Source organism: Cervus elaphus, chromosome 31, assembly GCF_910594005.1.
Source record: "Cervus elaphus chromosome 31, mCerEla1.1, whole genome shotgun sequence".
In the NCBI taxonomy this organism is placed as follows: domain Eukaryota; kingdom Metazoa; phylum Chordata; class Mammalia; order Artiodactyla; family Cervidae; genus Cervus; species Cervus elaphus.
Genome location: NC_057845.1, coordinates 53,835,471 through 53,857,176, shown reverse-complemented (window position 1 = coordinate 53,857,176; position 21,706 = coordinate 53,835,471). Strand labels below are relative to the sequence as shown.

Here is a 21,706-nt window from a genome sequence, read left to right as displayed (position 1 = left end):
AAACCAAGACTGTTTTTAAGAATACTATTAGGTCCCCTAAAATTTGGAAGAAAATTTCATTTTACTTAGCTTACTGTATGTAATTTCAATAGCTCTTTTACTCCTCATTACTCATGAGTCAATTAAGAGTCACCTTTAATTAAGACTTATAATTCCTTGATGGCAGTATGAATTTAATGTAGGTCTCAAATAAACCACTCAAAATTTAATACTGACTGCACTTGAAGTATGAATAGTCTAAATTTAATTCTTTAAAAATCAAGGCAAAAACTACAATTTAAGTAAATTAATGGTTAGGATAATACTTTTTTTCAGGAGTTCCGAAGTAGTATTGAGGCATTAAAACAGTTTTATTCTTCCCAAGTTTAGCATTAAATTCTGAGTTAATATTTGAGACTTTAACACAGTTTATGAGGTGCCTTAAAGGTATTCTGGTGGTTATGTCAAAGAGTGGATGCTCCTTTCCAGTTATTAGGAGCTGACAATGATTAAATCTTGGGAAAAGATATAATAGATTGGCACCTTGTCCATCATCTTGGGCTTCCCTGGTAGCTTAGACAGTAAAGCGTCTGCCTGCAATGCGGGAGACCCAGGTCCGATCCCTGGATCAGGAAGATCCCCTGGAGAAGGAAACAGCAACCCTCTCTGGTACTCCTGCCTGCAAAATCCCATGGATGGAGGAACCTGGTAGGCTACAGTCCCTGGGGTCGCAAAGAGTCGGACACGACTGAGCAATTTCACTTCACTTCACTTACATCATCTTACTCAAAATTACTGATGAACTGGCTATAACGGTCCAAGAGGTTTAAAACAAACTTTCTAGGTGTCACACAAGTAGAAGGGTGAGGTGACACTACTGTGATGTCTTCTTTTCTCCCCCAAACTCCTGAAATAACCCTCAACCAGCTCAGGAAAGTGTGACTTTGCAAACCATTTCACTGCCACTGTAGCTCGACAACAATCACGGAGTGGCTCTGCACAGGCAAGTTTATTAGATACAAAGAAAGGTCACAAAGGCAGTGGTAAGGCACAGCTCTTCTTTCTAAAGATTTTACAATTAATAGAAAAACAGAAGACTCACAAATACGTGTCTATTAAAGACAAATAATGAGTATGTAATATTTATAATTAGTTCTTACAACTTATTTATAGGTTCAAAAGGAAGAAAGAAAATGAGATGTTTATCACAGATAGAACCACGAGGAATTTTACTATAAAAAGTCTTACAAAAAGGTGTCAGTTAGATGGTCTCACTGGATTGCTCAGCACATCTTAAAAGGCCAACATTTAGTTCTTTTACTTTAATCATCTACTTATTTCTTCTTTTTTTGGTAATGAGTATTGGTGACTGGGATGAAGCCAGCTCTTTTCTGTTATTTAAACTACATAAAATAATTCAATTTTTTTAGAAATAGTTCTGAGGGAACTATTGTGGTGGTGTTTTGTTTTTTTTTATCTAAGATGGTCCAAACGTTCCCACTCAGACAGTTCAGCTACAAATCATAAACAATCAGAATCAAGGTAAGAAGATTTCAACTCCTTTCTGAAAAATCACATAATAAATTCACTTATGCTGGTAATATCATTAAAAACACTAAAATGCAATTAAACTCAGAATCTTTAGAAATTATTTCTCCAGGTTCCCCAGATTCATGCTGGTTTACATGTATACAGTAAGTCTGAAATAAAGTTCCTTAGGGTATTTCTGTAATTTATAGCAAGTCAAAATAAGTGAATTTGAATCTTTTTATTATAACAAGATTGTTAAATCCCATTTGATTCTACTGAAAACAAGAGGTAACAACGTGACTTAAATGTTGTTTTTCATGTACTACTTACTACTATTCTATTTTAAAGTTTTTAGTAAGCATCTTCTCTCTACTAATTACTGTTTTTGATACAGATGAATAGAACATATAGAGAGATAATGGCTACTTCAGTACAAGGACCACAAAATACTATTATTTATGTCTCTTGAGGATACTAGATATTGAAGGAAACCTAATGACCAAGAAAACTACTGTCTTTGAATTAATTCACTAAATTTCCTAACTGTTGATGCTTACACAGGAAAAATAGAGAAAATTGTATATCATAAAATGCATTAACCAAATTAAGACAAAGTAATATAAATACATATGCAACATTCAAAAAACAAAGATCAAGGCATCTGGTCCCATCACCTCATGGCAGACAGATGGGGAAAAAGTGGAAGCAATGGCAGATTTTCTTTTCTTGGGCTCCAAAATTATTGTGGATTCTGACTGCAGCCATGAAATTAAGATGCTTGCTCCTTGGAAGGAAAGCTATGGCAAACCTAGACAGTGTATTAAAAAGCTTTGCCAACAAAGGCCCGTATAGTCAAAGCTATGATTTTTCCAGTAGTCATGTATGGATGTGAGAGTTGGACCACAAAGAAGGCTGAGCACCAAAGGATTGATGCCTTTGAATTGTGGTGCTGGAGAAGACTCTTCAGAGCCCCTTTAGGGAGATTAAATCCTAAAGGAAAGCAACCCAGAATAGTTACTGGAAGGACTGATGCTGAAACTCCAATACTTTGGCTATCTGACGCAGAGAAGTGAGTCATTGGAAAAGACTTATGCTGTGAAAGATTAAAGTCAAAAGGAGAAGGGGATGGCAGAGGATAATATGGTTAGATAACATCACCGGCTCAATGGACATGAATCTGAGCAAACTCCAGGAGACGGTGAAGAACAGGGAAGCCTAGCATGCCGCAGTTTATGGGGTTGCAAAGAGTAAGACACAACTTTATAGAGACTGAACGACGACAACTAAAGTAAAAACAGGCATTACCACAACCACCCACCGTTCCATTGTTGTCATCATATAAGCTGGACTTCTTCAAAATTAAGAGCTTGTGCTCTTCAAAAATTACTGTTAAAAGAATGACAAGCAAGAAGAAAATGGGAGAAAATGTTTCCAAATCAATTTTCTAACAAAGGACTTAAATCAAAACTTCTTGTTCTGTTCAGGTTGCTATATCAACTTACATTTAGGTATTTTTAAAGAATAAACATTTATTTCTCAGTTCTATGGAAGTTCAAAGCTCCTATGTGTCTTAAGATTTTGGTTCATGGTGACTGCTCTCTTCCTAGCTTGCAGTCAGCTGTCTTCTTGTAGTCTCACATGGCAGAGAGCAGAGACAAAAATAAATTCTCCCATCTCTTCTTCAGTTCAGTTCAGTCATTCAGTTGCATCCATCTCTTTGCAACCCCATTGACTGCAGTACGCCAGGCATCCCTGTCCATCACCAAATCCCGGAGCTTGCTCAAACTCCTGTCCATCAAGTTGGTGATGCCATCCAACCATCTCATCCTCTGTTGTCGTCTTCTCCCACCTTCAATCTTTCCCAGTATCAGGGTCTTTTCAAATGAGTCAGTTCTTCACATCAGGTGGCCAAAGTATTAGAGTTTCAGCTTTAGCATCAGTCCTTCCAATGAGTATTCAGGACTGATCTCCTTCAGGATGGACTGGTTGGATCTCCTTGCAGTCCAAGGGACTCTCAGGAGTCTTCTCCAACACCACAGCTCAATTCTCTGGCGCTCAGCTTTCTTTATAGTGCAACTCTCACATCCATACATGACTACTGGGAAAATCACAGCTTTGACTAGACGGACCTTTGTTGGCCAAGTAATGTCTCTGCTTTTTAATATGCTGTCTAGGTTAGTCATAGCTTTTCTTCCAAGGAGCAAGTGACTTTTAATTTCATAGCTGCAGTCACCATCTGCAGGGATTTTGGAGCCCAAGAAAATAAAGTCTGTCACTATTTCCATTGTTTCCCCATCTATTTGCCATGAAGTGATGGGACCGGATGCCATGATCTTTGTTTTTTGAATGCTGCCTTTTAATCCAGCTTTTTCACTCTCCTCTTTCGCTTTCAACAAGAGGTTCTTCAGTTCCTCTTCACTTTCTGCCATAGGATGGTGCCATCTGCGAATCTAGGGTTATTTCTATTTCTCCTGGCAATCTTGATTCCAGCTTGTGCTTTACCCAGCCCGGCATTTTGCATGATGTACTCTTCCACATAAGTTAAATAAGCAGGGTGACAATATACAGCCTTGATGTACCCCTTTCCCAATTTGCAACCAGTCTGTTGTTTCATGACTGGTTCTAACTATTGCTTCTGGACATGCATACAGATTTCTCAGGAGGCAGGTTAGGTGGTCTGGTATTCCCATCTCTGAAGAATTTTCCACAGTTTGTTGTTTTCTATAGTCAAAGGCTTTGGTGTAATCAATAAAGCAGAAGTAGATATTTTTCTCCAATTCTCTTGCTTTTTCTATAATCCAATTGATGTTGTGAATTTGATCTCTGGTTCCTCTGCCTTTTCTAAATCCAGATCATCTGGAAGTTCTTGGTTCACATACTGTTGAAGCCTGGCTTGGAGAATTTTGAGCATTAGTTTTTGTTAGCATGTGAGATGAGTGCAATTGTGTCGTAGTCTGAACATTCTTTGACAATGCCCTTCTTTGGGATTGGAATGAAAACTGACCTTTTCCAGTCCTGTGGCCACTGCTGAGTTTTCCAAATTTGCTGGTATACTGAATGCAGCACTTTCAGAGCATCATCTTTTAGGATTTGAAAGAGCTCAACTGGAATTCCATCACTTCCACTAGCTTTGTTCTTAGTGGTCAACAGTGTCTCTTCTTACTAGGGCACTAATCCCATTATGAGAGCTCCACCTAGGTGACCTAATCACTTCCAAAGACCCCACTGTCAAATAACATCACATTAGTGATGCGAGTTTCAGTATATGTATGGGAGGAGGGGCAAAGACATGCACTGCATAACAGAAAACATATAAAGAACTCTCAAAATCCAATACTTGAAAAAATCCAATAAAAATGTGCAAATCTTTGAACACAGCCTGCACTAAAGAAGACAAATCAGTAAATGAAAAAAATGTTCCATGTAGTAGTAACTATGGAAAAAATTAAAATAATAATGAACTGACCACACACTTATTAGTGTCTATATTTTAAAAATCTGATCATAATAAATGGCAGCCAGGATAGGAGGCAACAAATGCACTGTTGGTCAGAACATAAATGCTAAAACCACTTAGGATGACAGTTTGGCATTTTCTTAAAAAGCTACATTTACCATATGACCCAGTCATCCCACATCCCATCCCACATCCCACATCCCAAATACTTGGTAAGTATTTACCCAAGATAAATAAAAGCATACATTTACACAAAGACATAAGTAAATGTTCATAGCAGCATTGCTTATAATAGCTCCAAACTGGAAATAATGCAAATATCCATCAACAAGTAAACATAGAAAACAGTATGTAATTCAATAACCTCAGATATGCAGATGACACCACCCTTATGGCAGAAAGTGAAGAAGAACTAAAGAGCCTCTTGATGAAAGTGAAAGAGGAGAGTGAAAAAGTTGGCTTAAAGCTCAACATTCAGAAAACTAAGATCATGGCATCCGGTCCCATCGCTTCATGGTAAATAGATGGGAAAACAGTTGCTGACTTTACTTTTCTGGGCTCCAGAATCACTGCAGATGGTGATTGCAGCCATGAAATTAAAAGACGCTTACTCCTTGGCAGTAAAGTTATGACCGAACTAGACAGCATATTAAAAAGCAGAGACATTACTTTGTCAACAAAGGTCTGTCTAGTCAAGGCTATGGCTTTTCCAGTGGTCATGTATGGATGTGAGAGTTGGACTATAAAGAAAGCTGAGTGCCGAAGAATTGATGCTTTTGAACTGTGGTGTTGGAGAAGACTCTTGAGAGTCCCTTGGACTGCAAGGAGATCCAACCAGTCCATCCTAAAGGAAATCAGTCCTGGGTGTTCATTGCAAGGACTCATATTGAAGCTGAAACTCCAATACTTTGGCCATCTGATGCGAAGAGCTGACTCATTGGAAAAGACCCTGATGCTGGGAAAGATTGAAGGTGGGAGAAGGGGACAACAGAGGATGAGATGGTTGGATGGCATCACCGATTCAACGTACATGGGTTTGGGTGGACTCTGGGAATTGGTGATGGACAGGGAGGCCTGGCGTGCTGTGGTTCATGGGGTCGCAGAGAGTCGGACAGGACTGAGTGACTGAAGTGAACTGACTGAATATATCCATTAAGTGTATCTATTTAAAAGGAATGAACTATAGACCAATACAGCATAAAACAATCTCAAAATCATTATGTGCCGTGAAAGAAGTAAGACCAAAAAAGAGAACCTACTGTATGATTGTTACTTAAAATTCAAGAACAGTTAAACTCATGTCTATAGACAGAGAGCAGATTAGCAGTCGGTTCTCTGGAGATGTAGAAGGGGAGCAGAGATAAGGCAAGAGGGGGCATCAGGAAACTTCTGCAAATGATGAATATGCACATTATCTTGATTGTGGGGATGTTTCTAGGGTATGTGTGTATGTTTGTTTTTTGTCTATGTATTTGTTGTATGCCAATTATACTTCAATAAAATTCCTTCAAAAAAAAGGAAGAAAAAAGTCATCCTAGGCATTTATCCATTTGTCACTAGAATGTAAGCTCCATAAAGACAACATTTTAAAAATCTGTTTTATTAACTACGTATTCCCAATACTGACATATATTAGTACTTAAGAAATATGTCTGATAAATGGAAGACAGAAAAATCAAAATAGAACTATGAATCAAAAGAGGAAAACTCCATTTAATTTCATTTCAAGCACTACTAAGCTAGCGTATAATAAAAATATCAATAATTTCTTAAAGAAATATATGCTGAGTTTACTTACGTGAGTCAAAGTAGTATTAGTTTTTTGCTTCTACTGAAATAATTTCACTGGTTGGTCTCTTAAAAATGTTCTAAGAATAACAAAACTTCTTTTAAACTAACAATAACAACAACTACAGCAAACACATAGCACTTACTGTGTCAGGCACTATTATAAGGATATAACAGATGGCAACTTATTAATCTTTATAAAACCTTATCAAGTAAGTTTATCTTTTTCTTATTTATAAACTGATTAGTAAGAGCTTTGACTCAGTAATTTAAAAATACCAATCCTTTATACTTCAGACGTTTCACTATTCTATTTGATTATTTAGATATTAGTTTATAAATCGGTATTTCATCCAAATTTGCTGAGCCCAAAACTTTTCCTTCCTTAGACCAGAACAAGGCCCTACAATCTTTCAGTACTGAGTTCAATAATTACCACTACTTATTAACTGGAGGAAATAAGCAAGATGAAGACATTTTGCTACTCAAGGGCAAAACTATCCTAGAAACACTCAGGACCCATTTACTTAAATATTCCACACTCAGTCATTTAATTTCCATGAATGTGGAAGAAAATGTTAATTCTCTTACCAGTTTCCTCTCACCCTTCTGTCTTGGGTGGCCCTACAGGGCACGGTTCATAGTTTCATTGAGTTAGACAAGGCTGTGGTCCATGTGATCAGTTTGATTAGTTTTCTGTGACTGTGGCTTTCATTCTGTTGGCCCTCTGATGGATAAGGGTAAGCAGCTCATGGAAGCTTCCTGATGGGAGAGACTGTGGGGGACACTGGGTCTTGTTCTAATGGGCAGGGCCATGCTCAGACAATCTTTAATCCAATTTTCTGTTGATGGGCAGGGCTGTGTTCCCTCCCTGTTGTTTGACCTGAGGCTAAACTACGGTGGAAATGAAGATAATGGCCACCTCCTTCAGAAGGTCCCCTGCATGCAGAGCAGCACTGAGTGCCCCCAACCCTGCAGCAGGCCACTGCTGACCCACACCTCTGCCGGAGGCTCCGGGACACTCACGGGCAAGTCTGGGTCAGTCTCTGGTGGGGTCACTGCTCCTTTCTCCTGGGTCCTGGTGCACAAGCTTTGTTTGAGCACTCCCAGCGTCTCTGGTAGGTATGGGGTTTGATTCTAAACATGATTTCGCCCCTCCTACTGTCTTGCTGGAGCTTCTTCTTTGCCCTTGGATGTGAGGTATCTTTTTTCCGGTGGGATTCAACATTCTCCTGTTGACAGTTGTTCAGCAGCGAGCTGTAATTTTGGAGTTCTTGCAGGGGAAAATGAGTGCACATCCCTCTACTTTGCCATTTCCTCCGCCACGAATAGCACAAAGAAATGGAGCAGCCATCACAGTCAACAAGAGTCCGAAATGCAGTACTTGGATGCACACTCAAAAACGACAGAATGATCTCTGTTCATTTACAAGGCAAACCATTCAATGTTACAGAAATCCAAGTCTATGCCTTGATCAGTAAAGCTGAAGAAAATGAAGTTGAACGGTGCTATGAAGACCTACAAGACCTTCTACAGCTAACACCCAAAAAAGATATCCTTTTTATTACAGGGGACTAGAATGCAAAAGTAGGAAGTCAAGAGATACCTGCAGTAACAGGCAAATTTGGCCTTGGAGTACAAAACGAAGCAGGTCAAAGGCTAACAGACATTTACCAAGAGAATGCACTGGTCATAGCAAACACCCTCTTCCAACAACACAAGAGAAGACTCTACACATGAACATCAACGGATGGTCAACACTGAATCAGACTGATTATATTCTTCGCAGTCAAAGATGGAGAAGCTCTATAGAGTCAGCAAAAATAAGACTGGGAGCTGACTGTGGCTCAGATCATGAACTCCTTTTTGCCAAATTCAGACTTAAATAGAAGAAAGTAGGGAAAACCACTAGACCACTCAGGTATGACCTAAATCAAATCCCTTACGATTATACAGTGGACGTGACAAATAGATTCAGGGGATTATATCTGATAGACAGAGGCCTGAAGAACTATGGACCGAGGTTCATGACATTGTACAGGAGGTAGTGATCAAGACCATCCCCAAGAAAAAGAAATGCAAGAAAGCAAAATGATTGTATGATGAGGCCTTACAAATAGCTAGGAAAAGAAGAGAAGCTAAAGGCAAAGGAGAAAAGGAAAGATACACCCATCTGAATGCAAAGTTCCAAAGAATAGCAAGGAGAGATAAGAAAGTCTTCCTCAGCGGTCAATGCAAAGAAATAGAGCAGAACAATAGAATGGGAAAGACTAGAGATCTCATCAAGAAAATTAGAGATACCAAGGGAACATTTCATGCAAAGATGGGCTCAATAAAGGACAGAAATGGTATGGACCTACAGAAGTAGAAGATATTAAGAAGAGGTGGCAAGAATACACAGAAGTATACAAAAAAGATCTTCATGACCCAGATAACCACGATGGTGTGATCACTCACCTGGAACCAGACATCCTAGAATGCAAAGTCAAGTGGGACTTAGGAAGCATCACTATGGACAAAGCTAGTGAAGGTATTGGAATTCCAGTTGAGCTATTTCAAATCCTAAAAGATGATGCTGTGAAAGTGCTGCACTCAACATGCCAGCAAATTTGGAAAACTCAGCAGTGGCCATAAGGACTGGAAAAGGCCAGTTTCATTTCAATTCCAAACGGCAATGCCAAAGAATATCCAAACTCCCACACAATTACACTCATCTCACATGCTAGCAAAGCAATGCTCAAAATTCTCCAAGTCAGGCGTCAACATCATGACAACTGTGAACTTCCAGATGGTCAAAGCTGGATTAAGAAAAGGCAGAGGAACCACAGATCAAATTGCCAACCACAGATCAAATTGCCAACATCCGTTGGATCATGGAAAAAGCAAGAGAGTTCCAGAAAAACATCTACTCTTCCTTTATTGACTATGCCAACACCTTTGACTGTGTGGATCACAACAAACTGCAAAATTCTTGAAGAGATGGGAATACCAGACCACCTAACCTGCCTCCTGAGAAATCTGTGTATGTAGGTCAAGAAGCAATACTTAGAACTGGACATAGAACAATAGACTCGTTCCAAATCAGTAAAGGAGTATGTAAAGACTGTATATTGTCAACCTGCTTATTTAATGTATATGCAAGAGTACATCATGCAAAATGCCAGGCTGATGAAGCACAAGCTGGAATCCAGATTGCTGAGAGACATGTCAATAACCTCAGATACGCAGATGACACAACCCTTATGGCTGAAAGGGAAGAACTTAAGAGCCTCTTGGTCAAAGTGAAAGAGGAGAGTGAAAAAGTTGGCTTATAGCTCAACAATCAGAAAACTAAGATCACGGCATCTGATTCCATCACCTCATGGCAAATAGATGGGGAAACAATGGAAGCAGTGAGAGACTATTTTCTTGGCTTCAAAATCATTGCAGATGTTGACTGCACCCATGAAATTAAAAGACGCTTGCTCCTTGGAATAAGTTATGACCAACCTAGACAGCATATTAAAAAGCAGAGACATTACTTTGCCAACGAAATCTGTCTAGTCAACGGTATGATTTTTCCAGTAGTCATGTATGGATGTGAGAGTTGGACTATAAAGAAAGCTGAGCGTGAAGAATTGACGCTTTTGAACTATGGTGTTGGAGAAGACTCTTGAGAGTCCCTTGTACTGCAAGGAGATCCAATCAGTCCATCCTAAAGGAAATCAATCCTGAATATATTGGAAGGTCTGATGCTGAAACTGAAATTCCAATTCTTTGGCCACCTGATATGAAGAACTGACTCATTTGAAAAGACCCTGGTGCTGGGAAAGATTGAGGGCAGGAGGAGAAGGGGATGACAGAGGATGAGATGGTTGTATGGCATCACTGACTCAATGGACATGGGTTTAGGTAGACCCCGGCAGTTGGTGATGGACAGGAAGGCCTGGTGTGCTGCAGTTCATGGGGTTCCAGAGTCGGACATGACTGAGCGACTGAACTGAACTGAACTGATTCTGGGAAAGATTGAAGGCAGGAGGAGTGGGGGATGACAGAGGATGAGATGGTTGGATGGCATCACCGACTTGATGGACGTGAGTCACAGTAAGCTCCGGAAGTTGGTGACGGACAGGGAGGCCTGGTGTACTGCAGTTCATGGGGTTCCAGAGTCGGACATGACTGAGCGACTGAACTGAACTGAACTGATTCTGGGAAAGATTGAAGGCAGGAGGAGTGGGGGATGACAGAGGATGAGATGGTTGGATGGCATCACTGACTTGATGGACGTGAGTTACAGTAAGCTCCGGGAGTTGGTGATGGACGGGGAGGCCTGGCGCGCTGCAGTTCATGGGGTTCCAGAGTCGGACATGACTGAGCGACTGAACTGAACTGAACTGATTCTGGGAAAGATTGAGGGCAGGAGGAGTGGGGGATGACAGAGGATGAGATGGTTGGATGGCATCACCGACTTGATGGACGTGAGCTACAGTAAGCTCCGGGAGTTGGTGAAGGACGGGGAGGCCTGGCGTGCTGCGGTTCATGGGGTTCCAGAGTCGGACACGCCTGAGTTACTGAACTGATACTATTTATAGGAATATAAATTAATGCATCTAGTTTGGCCAGCAATGTGACACATATTTAAATATAAAAAATATTCACAGCAGTTCTATTTTTTGCATATATTTTATAAACACATTATAATAAAGTATTTAAAACTATGTTCAATGCAACAATTAATGTAACAGAAAAAAAAAGAAAACAACCTAGGAAAATCATTAGGCAATTTGTGGTGTATCAACAGAACAGAATACAATTACAGCCATTAAGAATGACACAGACAAACAGCAACAGTTCTCAAACATGAATGTGCATTAAAATTCACCTGGAAAGAAAGTCAAAGTGAAGTCACTCAGTTGTGTCCAACTCTTTGGGACCCCGTGGACTGTGGCCTACCATGCTCCTCCATCCATGGGATTTTCCAGGCAAGAATACTGGAGTGGGTTGCCATTTCCTTCTCCAGAGGATCTTCCCGACCCAGAGATGGAACCTGGGTCTCCCGCATTGTAAGCAAGATGCTTTACCGTCTCAGCTACCAGGGAAGTCCAAATTCACCCGGTGAGCTAGGTAAAATGCCCACTGTCTCCAACCCCTGGGATTCTGATTCAGTAAAACTGAAACTGTGGTCCAGAATCTTCCTTTTTAGTAACACAGAGGATTCTGATTAAGGTGTCAACATTAGTCATTCTGAAAAATACTGGTTTGTAATAGTGGAAAAAGCAGTTTCTAGAACAATATGTATTCTATGATCACATTTATGTTTTTTAAAAATTAAACTACTTGTAGATATAAACAAGGATGATGTATACTTCAAAGTAAACATGTGGGGAAAAGTCTGGGAGGATATAAATTTGTAACAACAGTGACCTCTGTGAAAAAATAATATATTTGGGAATATGGGTATGAAAGAGAACTTTACTAGTTAACTCTATAAATATCTGTACTATTCGCATTTTTATACCAAAAATATACTTATGTATTACTTAAAATGTTAAGAAAATAAGCCATAATAAAAAGGTAAAGTATATTTTAATGTCATGAGTTAATATTAGTTACCTAAATGGAGACTCACTGTCAGGGGACGCTCAACTTTAAGGGAGCCAACATGCTGCATTTTCTCCCTTTGTGTGTCCTTGCTCAAGGACTCTCTGCTCCTTATCAGTTCCTGGAATACGGGAATGAGTAGAGCTGCAGGCAGTTCTCAGGACTGAGATCACGGGACGGAGCACCTGCTTGGATTCTCTTCAGTGACTCTCTTTAGCGACCTTGTGCTTAATAGACTATCCACTTTGTTGCAACTAGTGGGATTTCATTCTTTTTAATGGGTGAGTAATCATTTTACTGAAGATATATAAACATGCATTTCTGCTAATAAAATATCCTTGTTCCACTACAGACTTGGGTCCCTCGCATCCTTCTTTCTGTCTCTGGCTAATTCTTTGGAGTGTGGAAACCTATCAAGCTCACTTTCTTGCCTGGGCTTTCAGGACCTCCTTGAGAGGACGCCCTGAGTCTTCGTGAGCGGTACAAGTCCTGTGTGTGGGCTTTATTGGTTTTCCACGTAACCCGAGGGATACTGCTCTTTCTCTTTCATCAACTCCAGTCCCCAGCTCCTGGTCTGTAAAAGATCACAACAACTCACTTTTGTAGGATTATCAACTAATAATATAACAAGCTGGTGGTGTTTCTTTTTTTTCATATTCCTTTATTTATTTTTAATTGAAGGATAATAGCTTTACAGAATTTTGTTGTTTTCTGTCAAACATCAATGTGAATCAGCCACAGTATTTCTTAATTACTCTTTACCACCAGGCAAGACATTCCTCTTTTTATTTCCTTCCTTTTATATTTTTGTGGGCATACATACATCTTCTCTGCAGTGTGGTAATAGTTCCCTTCCCACTCTAGGAAATTGCCTCTCCACAATACTAGGTCTCGTTTTCCAGCTTATACTTAGAGTGAAAATCCTCAGGTATGGGTTTGGTAATATCCTCTGCTGGCTCAGACAGAAGAACCTGCCAGCAATTCAGGAGCCCCGGCTTTGATCCCTGGGTTGGCAAGATTCCCGGAGAAGGAAATGGCTACCCACTCTAGTACTCTTGCCTGGAGAATTCCAAGGACAGAGGAGCCTAGTGGGCTACAGTCCATGGGGTTGTAAAGAGTTGGACACAACTGAATAACTAACACACACAAATATAAGTAGTAAGGAACTTTTCCTTTGTGTGGTTTCCCAAGGGTAGAACACCAATGGGTGAAACAAGTGGGACTCTCTTTCTTAAAAGAAGCGATGGTGGTATTTGGGAGCACGGCCTGGTGTGAGGACTAAGGACTATTGACTTCAAATAGGAATTACCTCACAAGTTTAAAGTTGACAAGTTATCTACTGAAGCAGAACATTATGATGGCGTTTACTATTGCAGCATGGTTATCATTGCATGAAGCTAATTAGATAGTAATTACACACTTATAGATTTCTAGGTAACCAGGAAACAGTTCTGTGTATTTTGCATTTTGGCATCACAACATTAATTAAAACACAAACAGCCATATAATTAACATATTACATTATAATGTATGAATCACAACAAATTCTTACTAATGAATAATAATTTTAGCTTCAATTATTCTTAAAACCTTTATAGAGTTAAGAATTATTTCATTTCTAACTCATTTTGACTCTCCTAAGCAAAATGACTGGAGAAGACAATGGCACCCCATCCAGTGCTCTTGCCTGGGAAATCCCATGGACGGAGGAGTCTGGTGGGCTATACAGTCCATGGAGTCGCCGAAGAGTTGGACATGACTGAGCAACCTCACTTTCACTTTTCACTTTCATGCATTGGAGAAGGAAATGGCCACCCACTCTGGTGTTCTTGCCTGGAGAATCCCAGGGACGGGAGGCTGGTGGGCTGCCGTCTATGGGGTCACACAGAGTTGGACACGACTGACGTGACTTAGCAGCAACAGCAAGCAAAATCACACAACCAGCAGACCCTTAGCAGTATCTTATAGACTCAATTTAATAGCTAGAAGAGGGAAACAATCAATCCTCACTTGCTTAATTTTACAGATGAGGAAAAAAGTCACAGTGATCCTAGGTGGTCTCTGACTCTAAAAGTCCAGTGTTATCCACTGCAGATGCTGTCCCACCAATTCCCTTTCTAAAATTTCCATTACTCTTTCACATAACTGTTCATTTCCACCTAGATTTATGCCTGTGATAATGAAATTTATTCTAATCAACAACTGAGTAATTTTATCACATGCATCAAAAATCCTACTTCCAAACTGATCCATCCAGGAAGCTTTCTCTGACTCCAAGGATAAAAATTTCAGTCTGCACCACTATCAAATCATCCAAGAAAAATCTTCCCTCTGTGTTTATTTAGCAGCACTTACATATATTTTCTTAACTCAAACCAGGTCGCATGATCTGTGCCAAGCATTTTTTTCAATTCATAAGCTTTTATAAATATTTAATTTGAAAATATTAAATAAAAAGTAACATAATATGTTGATTTTATGGACAAGAATAAAATTATATGCAATTAGGGCTGTACTAAAAATTACTAACAACCTTCTTCAACTATCCCCTCACCTGTATCTAGAAACCCTCAGGTAACTTCCAGCTTTGTAGAGGAAGAAGGCGGCTATCCTATCCATCTGCAGCAGTTAACACCACCTCCAGCTGAATCCTTTGTTGACATTTCACACTGCTTACCAATTTAATTCATTTGCCAAAGGAGATGTGAGGTGTTTCTGTGTGAAAACAACAGTTCTGAGAAGACAGGTCGCCTTCATGTCTAGGACACCAAAGTCGTGCAAGACCACAAAGCTGGCGCCCAGGGTCAGTGAGTGCACCTGCTGTGAGATGCCCCGCCCCGCCCCACACTCGGGCAGTAGACCGACTCGACAGTCAACCAAGGAACAGAAGCTGAGACCATCGAAACAGAAATACTCCTTCTAAGTTTTTCCTCCAAACTAAATAATTAATCACTGGGCAAATGATTTGCCTTATTCAAGCTGAAGATACAGGACATATCTTAGAAGAAAAACATTCCAAAATAGCTTTTCAGGTAATAAAACTCCAATATGGGGTTAGAGTCCCATGGGTGATAGAGGAAAGAAACAAAAAAAATTAAAATTAAGAATGCATGCACGCTGAGTCGCTTCAGTTGTGTCCGACCCTGTGCGACCCCATGGACAGCAGACCACCAGGCTCCTCTGTCCAAAGTATTCTCTAGGCAAGGCTACTAGAGTGGGTTGTGATTTCCTTCTCCAAAATTTAAGAATAAAAGTATTCAAACATTCCATTGGCTTAAACTTTCCCAAGTAGAGCATATTAGTTTAGATATAGAATCTAAGAAGGATTGAATCAGTATTTTCACATGAATTTCTGTAAACTGATTCTAAGAAAAACTTTAAACTATCATCAGTGTAAACTGGGGCCCAATATTCATGCCCAATATTTTAAATTAGAATATAAACCTTTTGTTGCTAAAAAAAAAAAAAGCAAAAACTTAGACCTTGCATATACTGAAAAGAAACAAAATACATATGCCAAGGAGAAAAACCGCTCCAACACACATTAAGCCTTAAAATTCAATTTTTCTTTTATTTTATAGGAAAATGCATATTTTACAATAGATCTGTATGTCAATAAAACTGTATTAATAATAAGTCTTCAGTCATAGCCTTTAAGCAAAAATTTGTACTCCTAATACAGTGTTGATTTGTTTTACCTATACCAGCCATAACTTTTATCCAATTTGTAGACTAAATTTGATTCCTTGAATGTTTCACAGAAATTATTATATAATACTTAATGTATAATGACTAAACAATATTTAGAAATAATTATTGAAAAATTTGAAACAAACACTACTTCGTATTTTTTATTTTATTTCATTTTATTTTAAGTGTACTCAAGGATACTTACTTGATATAGAAGGTCTTTCTGAGGCAAAGGGGGAGATTGTTCTTCATACATAGGAGGTGGTTTATGTGTGGGTGGAAGGTCGATCCTGCATGAAAAAGTTTAAAAAATATGATTACCACATTTCACAAAAGACAAAACAACAAAACAAAAGAAGGAGGAGGAGCCATCAAGAGTCTCTTAAGTTTTGAGAATATTTTCCTCATACTAATATTTGTATTAGTATACATGTTTAATTCAGTTCTTACATTTCCATTAATCATATTTGGAAAAAAGTAAACTAGCTTTACAGGTTCTAATGTTTAGGAGTAATCTGAAATAAACAATTCTTCAAAAAATTAAAAAAAGAAGCAACTCATATAGAAGCACTTTTTGAAAACTATTATTAAGCAAGCAATCTAGTGTATAATGGCTTCCTTGGTGTCTCAGTCGGTAAAGACTTCACCTGCGGTGCGGGAGACCTGGGCTCGATGCCTGGGTTGGGAAGACCCCCTGGAGGGGTCATGGCAACCCCCTCCAGTATTCTTGCCTGGAGAACCCCCATGGACAGAGGAGCCTGGCGGGCTACAATGCGTGGAGTCACAAAGAGTCGGACAGAACTGAGCGACTAAGCGCAGCACTAGTAAATGACTAGTTAAGTACTGCATATTTTTCACACTTGACCATGCGTACCAACATTTTAAAATAGTCAACTGTGTGATGGAAAACACTTTCATCCAAATTGTCATAACAGTGATTTGAAAGACGTAGGGCTTCCCAGGAGGTGCTACTGGTAAAGAACCCGCCTGCCAACACAGGAGACATAAGAGATATGGGTTCAGTCCCTGGGTTTGAAGATCCCACACAGGAGGCCATGACAACCCACTCCAGTATCCTTGCCTGGAGAATTCCACGGACACAGGAGTCTGGCAGGCTACAGTCCATAAGGGTCACAAAGAGGAGGACATGATTGAAGCGACTTGGCATACACACACACAAGACTGTATCTTAAAATGGTTATGAAAAAATAAGTTTATACTACATTTTGGAAACACTTCTAAAATTAGTTTTCAAAAGCCATGGTCACCCTTAGAACAGTGATCATGTAAATTAAGATTTTCAGTCTACAAACCACTATAAATCTTACCACCCGAAACAGACTATTATATCCTCGGGGAATGCATTTACCTTTGCCAAAATGACCTAAACTACTAAAAAAGTATTTTCATATATTTTTAAATTGTTATATTATGACAAAAATAGAATTAAAAATATCTTGTAGCTTTCTGCATTTTAGAATGCAGCTTTTTATATAGACTCTTACTTTTGAAGATCACAGATAACTACTTTTCAGTAATTAAGATTAGCAAATCAAACAAAAATTTACCTATATTAAGAGATAAAGAGCATGAAAGCTATAGAGGCCAAAGTAATTAAAAATTCTCAGTAGTCTAATAACTTCTCAATGTGGTCATGAAATAATATTTTAAATGATTAGAATTCAAACAATAAAATAAATTACATGTATTACTAGCCTACTAGTAAAGTATGTTTTTGAAATTATAGAAGAGCTTGAGATAATTCAGCAACTAATACAAATTTAACCACAAACTAGTTAGTTACTCTTGAAATATTAAAGAAATTCGGTCTTGCAGGTAAGAGACTGGAAGAGTCCTTTACAGTTCTTTTATTTAAAGTAATTATTTCCTTTAATGTAATAAAAATTACAGCAAATGTATAGCTCCAAGGTGCCATAAGTCATGTAGGTGAGAAAACCAAGGTTCATGGAGGTGATTCGTTCATGGTCATACTATTAACTTGGTCATAACAGAGCTGAGACTAATACCCAGGTGCCCTTAACCCCAAAAGATTCGTTCTCTAACTGTGCCAGATTAGAGACGCAAAGACATACACAAGGCATTTATGAAGACAGAAGTACTTCCTTTGAGAGCTAGCCTTATATCTTCATATAAAAACACTAATAACCACACAAGAAATAATGCCATTTGTATAGAACTTCACAGTTCATAAACAACATCATCTATTCTACTCTTATTAAAGCCATGAGAGGGAAGCAGGAAAAGTATTATTTACATTTCACAGGTGAAGTAACAAAAGCTGCTGATGGAATTAAGTGAACTGGGACATAAGTCTTTTGACTATACAACAAAGTGCAATTTCTTTTTTATAACTCTAATGATTAGGTCCAAAACATTCCTTTCTCTTTAAATAAAAAAGATGCACATTTTGTAATTCACCAAAATCAAATTTAAGATAAGAACTTTAAAACTCAACGTATCTAATGACTTGGCAGCTGAAAGTTAAGTTACATCTATACATAAGACAGGCATATACAACCTAAAGAAGTAAACTTCTAAGACTTCTGTATCTGTCTTTCAACTACTTCATTGAAGACTCGCATCTTTACTCAGAAGGCAGGACAACATAAAGGGTTATTATGCTACCATTTGCAAAGATGTGTAATATACTGTAGGGAAAAAAAAAAGGAATATACTTGTCTCTAATAGCCCCTTGCAACTGTTTATTTACCAAGATGTAGTTTGAGACTTTCTGATAAAACTAGCCATCTTACAGATACCTATCTTTATTTCTATCCCTCAGACACTTTTCATATGAGTAGCTGTAATGGTAAAGACTGACACATACTGAATTTTCATAGTTGAACACCAGCAAAAAAGTTACCTACACTTTGTCGAGGTAGGCTGGTCTCTTTTTTCGAGGAGTCAACAGCACAGTCAGGAAGATGGCAATGATGAAGAGGGCAAGGACAGCTCCAATTACAGCTCCAGCTACGGCTATAGAAGAGGTCTGCTTAAATGGAACATCTGTAAAGTAACAAAAATTAGGTTTTTCAAGCAATTTTACAAAGAATTCTCACATTCCTGTCCTCTGATTTCTACAATGTGCAAGAAAGTTATTCAACCATAAGCTCAGAAGACCCCAAACTTGATGTTACTTTTTAATGCTAACACTTTGCAAGATGTAACCTTAGTACTCCAACTTTAATTTTTTAAAGTTATGAAAAGAATATCCCCCGTCACGTATGAATGAGTGAATCGACAGTCAATGGGCAAAGAATGTCTTAAGAAGCAAAGAAGGTGAAAACTAATTTCTTATTCTAAAAGATGATAAACAAACAAAAAATATTCAGTATGCTTTAATGCAGTTAGCCAACACAATATTCAGCTTTTATTATATTAAAAGAAATTCTATTAAAGAAACCAAAAATCTTCAAGAAAGGGCAAAATAACACTAGAAAACAGAAAATATCCTGGCTCTAATAATAAACAGTCAAAAAGTGACACTGCAAAATTTAAGTTTTTAAAACAGAAATGTGAATAAAACAGTACTTGCTGCAGATAATTTCCCTTAATTAACACACATGTAATACATAGTACACTTTTAAGATAGTGTCTCTACTACAAAATTATATAAATTCTTCCCCATCTCCTGGCTACACACTATACAATTTCTGAATACCAATTTCTCATTTCCAGCCTGTATCATAAAAATTTTCTAAGAAAGGATTTTAAAAATGTATTTAGTAGTTAGCATTTCACACAATTTTTTTTTAAAAAGTCACCGTATTTTATGAACTCCCAAGTAAAAGACTTTACTAAAATTATTTTCAAATATAAGTATTATGGATATGACAAAACCATCAATCCTTATGTATAGGTATTATTTTGACAATTTCAGCCATATTACATCCAATAACTAAATTTTGCAGAATGACCTATCAGTTACAAAAAACCTTCAATATATTCAATAGAACATTCTATAAATGAAGATACTTCTGTTCTAAAGCAAATGTTCTGCCCAAAGTCAGTCAGTCAATGAACAGGAGAGAACACAGCATGAAATAAAGCTAGGTTAGGACAATGTTATAAACCTCTACCCTACCCTTTCGGGGAAAGAATGGTTTTTTGCAACATCTAACATAATCCCTTCTTTTGGGTCCCCTACTTGGAAATAAAGAGCTCTTTGTCTTCAAGTAAACTGATGTTCACATACATCCTTAAATAGTTACTACTGGACTCCAGACATGACAAATTTAAATAGAATCAAAGCACTATCAGTTTTGAAATATTTCACCTACTTACCATCATAGCATTTCCAAATATAGTGTATTTAGGAGTATTTTTCAACTGTTTTTATTCAAATGTGAGTCATGTGATGTTTTAGATTGCTAAAAAGAATGTTTCACTTCTTTACCAATTATACAAATTTCCTAGCAAACTAACATCTTGGGTTTGTTAACATGTCATTTTATTAGTTTTATTTTAGACTAAAAATCTCATACCAATGAGTGCCAAGTAACCAATTTCAACAATAACTCAAATACTGAATAAAATCTAAAAATACACAATTATTGTAACCAATATAACCAGCTTCATCATTCAAAATGTTACCCTTATTTGCTAATACATACCTGGTTCATCATTCATTGTTGCTCTTATCTCTAACCAGTACTAACTCCATTTAAATATGTGCTACATGAGAAAAAAAATTGAAAACCAAGCCAAATATACTCTGCTTTTATAAATGTAGAAGAGCCTTGGGTTGATTTAGGGCTAATCTTCTCATCTATACTATCACTTTTTCCCACCATATAAATTATAGTTCCGTATTCAGGTTTTAACAATAGGCCAATTGAAACCTTTTAAGGTGACAATGCAAAGGTTATTTGAGAAAATCCTCATGTGTCAAGTATGCTACCTATTTCACACTAAAGTTTCCCTCTAAGAGATGTTTTTCTGTTCCTAAGGAGTAAAGTGACCCTATCACTTTTGCCCAACTATGGAGAATTTAAATTTGAGTGTTCTTACTTTGATGATAATGACAAAGTTATACCATTTATTTATAATAATAAATATACTATATTTATAATAATATTTAATAGTATTTATATTTATAACAATATATTTATAACTTATTTATAATAACTTGATTATATTACTAATAACTTAATTAAAAATAACTTGTTTATAATAATACTCCTGAAATTATTTTTCAAACACTCAGGTTACTTTTTGAATGTAATTAGTCCAAATTAAGATTTTCAAGGTACACTATAAATTCATCAAACCTCACATCTCCTAAAAGAAAGCCTTTCATTTAACCTTAGCATTATTAAATTTGGTAGTGCTTTGTAATAAAACAAAATCAGACTTTTAATATCCTAACTCTGAAAATGTACTATTTTTAATATCCTGAAGTTAACTCTGAAGTCTAAATAGATACGATTCTTATTTAAATTATGGTCTACTTATCTAATTTTGTCCTGCTTTAGAATTCCATAACTGAGAGTTGACTCTATGTATACCATCACTCTTCCTTCTATCTCAATAAATATTTGAGCATATTTATTTCACTTGGCTCCCATTATCCTTTAATAATGTCTAACATCTTTTTGCACGCCTCTTCTTAGTATGAGAACATGCTAGTAAGTGCTAAAATAAGAAACTGGAAGAAAAGTT

The 21,706-nt window shown here is 37.7% G+C and overlaps 1 protein-coding gene across 4 annotated transcripts in view; it reads right to left on the bottom strand.

Moving 5' to 3' along the window:
- The window catches only part of NECTIN3 (nectin cell adhesion molecule 3), a 133,388-nt gene that overhangs the window by 40,203 nt on the left and 71,479 nt on the right, over positions 1 to 21,706 (bottom strand). For 3 of the 4 annotated variants that reach the window (XM_043893132.1, XM_043893134.1, XM_043893135.1), the window contains exons 6-7: positions 18,913 to 19,051; positions 16,230 to 16,314 (exon numbers count right to left, since the gene is read on the bottom strand). In XM_043893132.1, coding sequence (XP_043749067.1) covers positions 16,230 to 16,314; positions 18,913 to 19,051 — 224 coding nt within the window. Of the gene's footprint in view, positions 1 to 14,871; positions 15,050 to 16,229; positions 16,315 to 18,912; positions 19,052 to 21,706 lie in introns of those variants that run through there. The other variant, XM_043893133.1, reaches the window with a different exon arrangement.